This window comes from Prunus avium, chromosome 7 (genome assembly GCF_965620075.1).
Source record: "Prunus avium chromosome 7, drPruAviu1.hap1.1, whole genome shotgun sequence".
Classification (NCBI taxonomy): Eukaryota; Viridiplantae; Streptophyta; class Magnoliopsida; order Rosales; family Rosaceae; genus Prunus; species Prunus avium.
In genome coordinates, this window is record NC_142290.1 from 4872853 (window position 1) to 4883516 (window position 10664).

General features: G+C 41.7%; 1 protein-coding gene across 1 annotated transcript; it reads right to left on the reverse strand.

Moving 5' to 3' along the window:
• Nucleotides 1–7267: 7267 nt before the first annotated feature.
• LOC110750948 (uncharacterized) lies at nucleotides 7268–8263 on the reverse strand. Its single transcript, XM_021951336.2, has one exon. It carries the CDS (start codon nucleotides 8261–8263, stop codon nucleotides 7268–7270), a length of 996 nt encoding a protein of 331 aa, XP_021807028.2.
• Between the last annotated feature and the right edge of the window lie 2401 nt (nucleotides 8264–10664).

Genomic DNA, 10664 nt, shown 5'->3' on the forward strand with positions numbered 1-10664 from the left:
AATCACTTGCCAATTATTAGCACATGATTGTTGTTTGTACCAAAAATCGTATTTTTGCCTAAAATGGAAGATAATGTTCCATGAACATCAAAATGGCCAAAATATGGCTAGACATGCATTGCTGCAGTCAGATGGAGTGGGCCCAAGATTTAAATTCAGCGCTCAAATCAAGTTTCATCCTTCACGAAAGTTGTTCATCTCTATGTCTACTGCAACATATCCAAATTTGGGTTTATTCGGACAAATGTGGAATCCTGAGAGCTGAAAACACCAGATGTGCAGCGCCAGCAAAAAGCTTATAGCAGCAATTCGGGCCTAATTCCAATGCTCTAATGAATTGTCTTTCTTCATGAAAGTTTTTCATTAGAATGTCTACTGCAACATATTCAAATTTGGGATCATTTGGATAAATGTGGAATCCTCGCGACATCAAAAATCAGAAGCATACCAGCAACAGCGAAAGCTGAAAACAGTGGCAATTCGGGCCTAATTATGGCCCGATTCAGGCCAGCTTCCAGCCCTCAAATGAACATTCGTTCTTCATGAAAGTTGTTCATTTGGATGTCTACTATGACATATCCGAATTTGGCTTCATTTACACAAGTATTGAATCTTCAGAGCACTAATCATGATTTCTGTTCGTGACAGCAGTCTGTGACGACCAGTCAATGTTGTTCCTACTTATGTGGAGAACAACATATCCGAAATTGGCAGCAATTGGATCAACCTAGCATTCCCCGTTTATTATGCATCAAGGCATGTTCGGAGGAGAAACTCAGTGGCTGCAAATCAATTTTCACTTTATCAATGGAAGGACTTCATCACCAGTGAGTTGATTCAAAGAAGAATAAAATGAAGATGTGGTAGATGGAAACAATTTAAAATTCTCTGTGATGAAGAATATTAAAACAAAGCCAAAGCCCAACATACACGTGAAAAGTCTACACAAAGGTTGAAAGAAGAATAAAATAATATGCAAGTGAGCTTAAAGAATGAATAAAGAAAGAAGTAAAGATGGTGGTCATTATCTCTACATTTCTTTTTGTCTTTTAGTTAGCTACTTTTGGCTGTCACTCACCAATCAATGATAAGTGGACTAATACTTTGGATTTCTTTGAGTCTAATAGTGACAACTTCAGTCAAATCACATCAAAGCCTCTTAGCAAATTTTTGGGTTTACTTGTATTTTCAGCAACCCACTCACCAAAACCAATGGCAAGTGGGTACTTCAAATTGACTGCTGGTCCACTCAACCAACCTCCATTCTCTATAAATTGAAGGAGAAATCATCAGCAAAGACACACAAGTCAACCAACAAAAACCAGACTCAACGTCTATAAACCCAGCTCAAAAGCTTGAAACAGCCTTCCTTTTTCATTCTTTGAATTTTCCAGTTGACAACTCTTGAGGAATTTTCTTTATTTTGCTCTGCCAACTCTTGGTATGATTTATTCTTGTACAAGATTGAATAGAGAAATCTTCAATCTCCATTTTAATTTTATGTACCAGGTTTGAATAGAGAAATATTCAAGCTGTGTTGTTCCTTTTTCTTTCAAGTTGTCTGAATAGAGAAATATTCCGATAAATTCTGTCATTTCCATTACTGTTCAATTTTAGCTTCTGTCAGTTATCATTTTCGCACTAGATGAATATTGAAGTCCTCTTAATTGAGGCATAGAAAAGAACCTTGTATTGGGTCAGTTCCCTGCCCAATCCACAATTGATTGATTAAAGTCAATATCTGTGTGCATTTTTCAGTCTTACCATTTTCAGTCTGTTGGAGTTTTTCACTGCCAACAGGGGCACGCCTTCGCAATCGCAACAAGCAAACTCCCCGGCCAAACCCCATGCGAATGGCCGGCGGGTCCTTTTCGGTGTAAACAATTGTCAACTTGTTGTATGAGTTAGGAGTCCGGAAACACAACATGCTAAGTGTTGTAAAAGGTCAAAAAGAAAACATTAATTCCTCTGGTAAACAGCTCTGCAAATTAGATCTTGATTTAAGCTGACAATCTTAATATAGTCTAAATGCCTAATAGACACCCATTCAGTGTGAACAACAAATAATCAGCCTATCTCAGTGATACTCACTTCTTAAGCTGGCGAGTGGATATTGACAACTCTAAACTCCTGCAAATAGAATCAAAAGCATGCTTTAGAGCTTTCAAGAATACTTGGACAGCTCAACCCCTTCAAGGTAATTAGGCACTTCAATTTCATAAAGAAGAAGAAGAAGACAGGCCCTTGTTGTTAGTTTGGTCACCCACAGGGAATGAGGTAAACCAAGCCGAGAACTGAGATGAAATCCAAGCCAAAAGATTTAACGGAACCTATGGCATAGTAGTGAGTGAGAGAGAAGAAATTGTCCATATTTTTTCTTTGTTCCTTTCTTCTAAGGGTAAGGGTGGCAATGGGGTTAGATCTCAAGAGCTTGGTGCTCTGACACCATGTTTCAGAAAACGAAAACAAACCAAATTTGAATATAGAGAACAAGATCATTGTATATTACATATTGTCACATCAAATGAAGGTGGAGTACATTAATTTATGCAGGATCCAGGGAATAAATTATCCGCTAATCAGCAGCTCCATTTTAAGCTAACAACCTTAACTGAGGCTAAATTTTAACAATCAGCCATTAAGCTTAAGGCCTAATAACCTGTATCAATGATACTAGGTATTTAGATTGGCAGTTCTCATACACAAATAAATTGGGGTATCTTAAAATTGAAAATTGGAAAGAATACGAATAAAAATAAATAAATAACGAATTGAAGCAAGCAACCAAGCTGACTCCAATTATACAGACTAAAATTTGAACAAAAGCTATCGTCATAAAATTTGAAATATGGTAAACAAATATACCCTAAAAGTTGGATGACCACCATTAGGTAAGATAAAGCTATCTTTAATGGATTGGATGCTATGGAGAAAAATGCGAAGTACCAAGTTGGTGATTACCTACATTGGAACAATAGCACAGTAAATCAAACTAAAAACATTGTGATGCACCCAAAAAAAAAAAAAAGTAACAACATTGTAAATAAGAAACAAAGGGCAAAATTCAAAATATATCAAGAACAAATATATATCAGGCCACAAACCTCATCTAAGAAAATCTTCTCAAGCTCTCCCCTAACTACATCTTCTAGACGAAGGCTAAGCAGATGAGGAGGTAGACACAGAGTGTGCTCAATTCAGCTAAGATAGAACATTAGAAACCTTTGCATTGGCCTAGGGGCGGCCCTGGGGTGGTGCAAGTGGCACCACCGCATAGGGCCCTCGAAAAAAAATTCTTTATATTATATATATATATATATATATTAATATTATACGAATCGTATATACAGTATTGCGTCTGGATATTTGCACAACAGCATATTTAGGGGAGTTGGCTGCAGCGTATATCTACTTAACAGGAGTGCCAGAGTTCGATACTCCCTAAGGTCGATCTATTGGCCTTTCTTTATAGGGTAAATAGCTGAATACCCCCCCTGAACTATCCCGCTTGTTGAAATCTCCACCCTGAATTAATTTTTCAGCCAATTTAGCCATTGTATTAAATTTATTCGCCAATTTCACCCTTGCTGTTAGCTTTTTCACAATTCCATCCAAATGCCCGTCAAATATAAGTGTAAATTTGACATTTTATAAGGTATTGTATTAAGAAAAATAAGGAAAATGTAATATAATATAATTAAAAGGTATAGCCGCCCGGCTATACTGGCCTCCCTTATCCTCACTTTCTATTCCATGTTCAGACCCGCGTTCGGACAGTGCTGATTTTACGGTGAAACCCGTTGATGGGTCCGATGCATCTCCTGCTTTTAAACCCGATTTGCCTGAGAAAGGTTCAGATGCTGTGGATGTCTGTGCAAATTCACTAACTGTGAAGGTTGAGAAAGTGGATGAAATGGAAAACCCCAATTCTTAGGTATGCAAGAATATGCCAGTTTTATGAATTAGTAGAATTTTGTTTTCGAATTGGGTATTTATAAGTTTAGAGAGAGAGAGAGAGAGAGAGAGAGAGAGAGAGGTTGTGGTTTGGTGGGCTTTTATGTGGGGCTGCCATTGAGTGTGTAGGGGGTGGGGGAGGAATGGGATTTGGGTTCGTAATTTAGGCCATGGTCACAAGATCTTCGTGATTTGAATTTGATTGGTTTAGAAGATAGAGAGTGAAAGAAAGCAATGTAATTGTTGACGTAAACAAGAAGACTGGAGTTAGAGTGAAGACAATTCATACCCCTATTGCTCCAGTAAGAAGAAGAAGCAGCAGTTGTAGCTCGCATGATTATCTTCAGCATCGCTCCAATCCAACTGGTTTCCTTGAGAAAGCTCAAGGGTGAAATGTAAGATGAATGGTAAATGCAAAATGAAATGCACCCTGTTTGTGCAAATAATCTCGCGGGAGAATATTCGCTTCTAGATCCTTCAACCTTCGATCTTCCTTCTCTCTCCTTCTCGATTCCTGTAAAAAAGATTGGAGTAAATAGACCACACCCGGGGGGTGTCGGCCAAAGGCCCTCCGATGCCTAAGTTAGTTCGAGTGTTTGTAGGAAAACAATAGCTAAGAAAAGGGTACGGAGTTGTATATATGGTGTGAACCGGGCGGCCAGAGCCGTGCGTGGTGGCCGGAGCTGTGTGGAGAAAATATGGAGAGTGGAGAGTGGAGAGGGAGAGAGAGAGATCTTCGGGTATTTTTCTCGAATATCAAGAATAGGTTTAGATGTAGGGTTTTTGAAGTACCTTGAATGATGAATAAACCCATCTATTTATAGGAGCCTCGGGGCTAGGGTTTTCGTAGAGATTGAGTCAGACTTTGATAATATCTGAATTATCTCGTTAATTATAAAATAATATCCTATAATTAGGATACTATCCCTTTGATACGATAATACCTGAATTATTGATATTATCTCATTAATTATAAGATAATATCCCTTTATTATGATAATATCCCAATTAATGATATTATCTTTATTAATTATGAGATAATACCATATAATTAAGATATTATCCAAATTAATTAATTATCCCAATAATTGGTTTAATTAATTAATTTAAGGGATAATCTTCTTTTCCACATGGCGTGCTTTGATTGGAGACGAAAATAATTGCTCCCACAAATGCCCCCTTAGCTTCTGCATGGCGCTTGCGTGGCATGTAGGAGATGAAATTATTTTTCGGGCTCTCCAACTGTATCTGGGCTTTCTTCTGTGTGTTGGACTCCTTTTGCAGATCGGTTTTCCAATTGGAGTAGGCTTCTGACTATTCTTGGAGTTGGATTCCTTTTGCAGATCAGATTCCCAATTGGAGTAGGCTTCTGACTGTTCTTGGAGTTGGATTCCCAGTAGGAATGAGCTTGCGATTCCTTCTTGACCCGGGTTGTCCAACTTGTATAAATACAGGGCTTCTCTTCACTCTTTCTCACATCGCAAACTTAACTTCTCTACTTTCTAGCTTGAGAAAGATCTTGGAGAATTTGTACTGCTTGTCGAAGAGAGGAGTTGCCGTGCTTCCCAAGGTAAGTCGAGCACGTATATTTTTTCTTCGTCTTCTCTTTTTGGCCGCAAGGACCAGCTAGGTAGGACTAGGCTGGTTGTCGTCGTGACTGGTGGCCGAAGATGGTTGGAGAGGCGGTGGCCATTGGTGGCTACTAAGCGAGTATCGGGAGGAAGTTGGTGGTCTGCCCCCTGCCCAAGATGTTGAGAGATGGAAGTAGAACGGTCTAGACTCTGATGATCTGCCGGTTGGGCAGGATGAGTGTTCTGCCGAATCCCCCCTTGATGAAGAGGCCAAGGATCCCTTTTACTGAGAAGACTTAAGTAAGAGTTGGTCCCTCGTCATCTGCTCGGGTGAAGGGTTCTTCTACAACGTCATCGGCTGATCCAAAGGTGGACAAGTGCAGCCCTGCAGGGGATGTAGGCGTGTTTGATTTGCTGAAGACAAACTTTCTGTCAAGCCCATCCACTTATGTTGAGCTAGTTGATCAAATCCGCCAGGTTGGCTATGGTGGCAAACGTCATGGATCAGGCATGTGGAGCTCCTGAGATCGTGGCTGATCATGTGGATGCTAAACAAGCTGCGGATCAAGGATCCCCAGCTGGCGTCTCGGAGTAGATGAAGACTCAATTATTTCTCTTCAGCTTTTGTAGTCTGCTTTCTTGTTTAGCATAATTGGTCTGGTTTGACCATCTTCTTTTTGTTGAACTCGGCCAGTTGGCCAGTTTGCAATGGAAATTTCAGTTGTTTTTTCAACTTCAATTTGCATATTGTCTTGTGAATTGCTTGAGTGTCTCTGGGTTGTGGCATGTTTAGCCTACGTCCGGAGACGTGTCAATGAGTGTGTGGGGCCCGTTCGGCCTACGTTCGGAGACTTGTCAATGAGAGTGGCCTGTTTGGTCTACATCTGGAGACGTGTCGATGAGTGTGGCCCGTTTGGTCTACGTCTGGAGACGTGTCGATGAGAGTGGCTCGTTTGGCCTACGTCCGGAGATGTGTCGATGAGTGTGGCCCGTTTGGCCTACGTCCGGAGACGTGTCGATGAGTGTAGCCCGTTTGGTCGACGCCCGGAGACGTGTCGATGAGAGTGGCCCGTTTGGCCGACGTCCGGAGACGTGTTGATGAGAGTGGCCCGTTTGGCCTACGTCCGGAGACGTGTTGATGAGAGTGGCCCGTTTGGCCTACGTCCGAAGACGTGTCAATGAGTGTGGCCCGTTTAGCCGATGTCCGGAGACGTGTCAATAAGTGTGGCCCGTTTGGCCGACGTCCACAGACGTGTCGATGAGAGTGGCCCGTTTGGCCTACGTCAGGAGACGTGTCGATGAGTGTGGCCCGTTTGGCCTACGTCCGGAGACGTGTCGATGAGAGTGGCCAATTTGGCCGACGTCCGGAGACGTGTCGATTGCTTTTGCGAACACTTCATTGGAAAGAAATGCTTGAACTTGTATTGATGTCGATGTCACTACATTGCTTTATTAAACAAAAGAGATGAGTTGCACGGGTAACATCAAAAGTAACTTGGCTTCAATGAAGGTGAGGGAGGCTCGGCCGCCTGCTTAGAGGCGAGCTGATAGGTGAGGAGCTTCATGGATAATACCCCTGGAGGTGATGGGCATTCCATTGTCTTAGTACCTCCCTCCCTTAAAAGATGATGCCAGGATCGTCTTCCATGACTAGGTAGCTGGTGACGGCTTGGGAGACGAAATTCGCTTGCTTGATCTTTCTCTTCTGCTCCCTGGTGGTCAGCCCAGACTTTTGGAGTCGGCTAGAATCGTGTTGATCCGTATGAATTTTTTTGTGGAGGCTCATTGGCAACTGCATCACAATCCTTGATTTGTTGGATAGACCCCATTGCAATGAATTCCATGCAATGGCCATCTCTGACCAGCTCTTCGAGGTGCCTTTTCCAGGCGAAACAGTCGTTTGTGTAATGACCGTGCCCTTCATGGAATGCGCAATATCTACTGGTATCTTTCTTGGCTGGGTTTCCCTTCAAAGGCGATGGTTTCTTCAACCAAGGCATGTCCCTTCCTTGGGCTAGGATCTGGTGAATCAGGATAGTGAACTTGGTGTAGCTCTCAGTTGCTGGAGTACCTCCTTCAGGCTGTGATCTGCGCTTGCCTTCATCCTTGTTGTTGCCGTTCCTTTGGCTTGCCTGCTCAGCCAGTTGATCGGCTTGCTTGGCAGCCTTCTTTGCGGCAATTCGGTCGTCATCCCAAAGTGCGTAGTGCTCTGCTGTTGCGAAAACTTCTACCAATGTTTGGCAGGGAGAGATGGTCAGCTCACCATACAGCTCACACTCAGTTGGCAAACCCCTCTTGAAGGCAGAGGATGCAACTTGGTCATCACATCCTACGATTTTTGCCCTCTCCGCCTTGAACCTCTTGATGTAGTCTCGGAGGGATTCGTCGGACTTCTTGTGCAAGTTGAACAGATGGTCAGGGTTCTTCTTAATCGTCTGGTAAGAAGTGTATTCCTTGGTGAAGACATAAGCATGCTCCTTGAAGCTGCTGATCGACCCGAATGGCAGGGTGTAGAAACAGTCCTGAGCTGCTCCTAGCAAAGTCATTGCCAACACTTTGCACATTAATGCGTCTTCAACCTTGTGGAGGATCATAACGCTTTTGAAATGCTTCAGATGACTTTCAGGATCGGAATCCCCTTTGAAGCATGTGAAAGAGGGCGTTGAGAATCGTTTCGGGGGAGCAGCCTGCTCAATTTCGGTGGTAAAAGGTGAGGAGTTTGCTCGGTCTACCTCCATGCGTAATGTTGTTAATTATTATGTTAACTCGCAATTGTACGGGGCAATTAGTAATATAGCAAGACAAGTACGAGGTCGTACCCACGAAGACTGAGAAGTTCAAATTAGTTATGTACGTAGATTACCGAATTCAAGAAGTTAGGAAGTTAAGTCTAAAACAGAAATTAAAGTGAGAGTGATTGTGATTGTGAAAGGAAGTGAGCAAACTGAAATTGCGAATGAAAGCAAATAAACAAGTGTAACAAAGAGTGGTTTTAAGAGTTGGAAAACAGATTTGGAGACTAGGGCATTCGAATCACCATAACAATTCAATTCTGGGTTATATGGAGTCAAGTAACAAGTCTAATTTAGATTCAAAGATTGATTCTAGCTAAAGTATGATTAGGCCATGGTGTTTGATCCTAACCTTGTGTTCCTAATTCCCCAATTTGATCATTTGTTGTCTAACCTAAAATTAAGCATTAGGAACCCATTAAGCATAGAAGAACAATTTAAACAACCAAGCATGTATCTAATCCCTGTTGTCGAATGTCCATACATACTCTTCCTATTCATAGTTCAATTCGAATTAAAGCATGGTGTCTACTCTTAATTCAAACCAAGATAGTTAACAAACAAGTTCTAATGGTGATCAATCATTCAAACAAGCATGTTAACTTATAAGCATAATGAATAAGAACATGAATCATGAATCAAACTTGAAACTCCAAACTTATAAACCCAGAATATTCATGTTAGGTTACATCGAAGCCCTAGTTATGGATTTAGTTACTCATAATGGAAAAGAAACTAAAATAGAAATGGGAAAACATAATGAATGCCATAAGAGTAGAAAAACCCTTTTCTGAAGTTCTTGTAGTGTCCAATGCTTCTCCAAGAGCTTCTCCATGTCTAGAAGGATGTATGAAGGATATGGAGGTGATTTGAGATGAGCTTGAGTGAGTGGTGATGGATGAGAAAGAGGAAATTCGTAGGGAAATGGAAGGGAGGTTTTCTGGAGCTGTTTTGGTGATTTTGGGGCAGTTTAGAGTATTGGGTTGATTGCTTGAGTGTTTGGGGTTGTGGGAATGTATGAGGATGATTTCTGGATGATGGAAGTGTGGAGGATGGCTGAAGTGAATTTTGTAGCTTGAAGACTCCTCTATTTATAGGGCTAAGAGGGAGGAACATCATGATGAAATCCAACACCACCATTCCTCATTTAATACAACCCATAACTCCCACTTCATCTTGTCTATGTTAGTGTGGTTGGAATCAATCCCATCCCATACTTCTTTTGCTGCACCTCAAGCTTTCTTCACATGGGATCAAAGGTGATCAATTGTGGCTGCCTTTTGCTGCCAACCCATGTGGTCTTCTTTTGGTTGTTGAACAAAAACGAGTCTTCTGAACCAGACTTGGTGTAGGAAGGCCAGAGGTTTCAAAACTTATCCAATGGGGCTCAAATCTGGATATGTTATATTAGACACCCATTGGAACAACTTCTATGAAGAAAGTATTCCCATCGGAGCAATAGAAGTATGCGTTTTGGGCCTTGCAATTTGGCTGCCGAACAGAGACTGGAATTGACTTCATTTCATTTATGCTTTACATGCATGCACATGCTTTCTCTATAATAACTCCAGCATGTACCAACTTGATCCTTTAGAATTTCATAGCTGGAATGCCTCCCCACTTCACTCATTATGTTGGATCCAAAGTCAGTTGCAGCATGGGTGAGGCACATGGAGGCACATGACAAAGCTGGCAGCTGCAAATCCTCCTGAGCAGGGTTGAGTGTTGGGAGGGCTGAGCACTCCACAAATGTCCAATTGGGCTGAAATTTGGATATGTTGTACTAGACACCCATTGGAACAAGTTTCATGAAGATCTTCACCTCATCCAAGCCCCATAGCATGCTGATCCAAGGCCAAGAAGCTGACCTACGAAATTGGGCTGGAAAGGAGTTGTAGCCAAAATGTGTTTGTCTTTAAGCCCTTCTTCCATTCACCCAAATCAAGCCTTAACATGCATGGATTGCATCATTTCCTATCCAAAGTCATCATTGTTACCTAAATGTCAATTAACTGAAAGATAAACACAAAAAGGATTAAAAGCACAAGTTTAACTCAAACACATAGCCAAATCATAAGCTAGAAGGGTACAAAATGATATACAATTATGAACCGATCACGTAATGCATCTTCGAAATTTCCGTCAATCCTTAAATCTCGAAGTCAGTTATTTACAAGCTTCTCAACATCTTCCGCACACATAGTTAGTCGGTCACGTTGGTGACCTTCGCGATTTGGGCGACGTTGATTGACTTCCTCGTTGGTTTGCAAGAGTCGACCTTCTCGGCTGTGCCGCCTAGGCGGCGTGTTGATGGACTGCGCTTGTGTGGAATTTCCTATAGCTTGTC

Bases quoted from the DNA above. Each gene is read 5' to 3' on its own strand.
- LOC110750948 (XM_021951336.2), bottom strand. From the start codon at position 8,263: ATGGAGGTAGACCGAGCAAACTCCTCACCTTTTACCACCGAAATTGAG.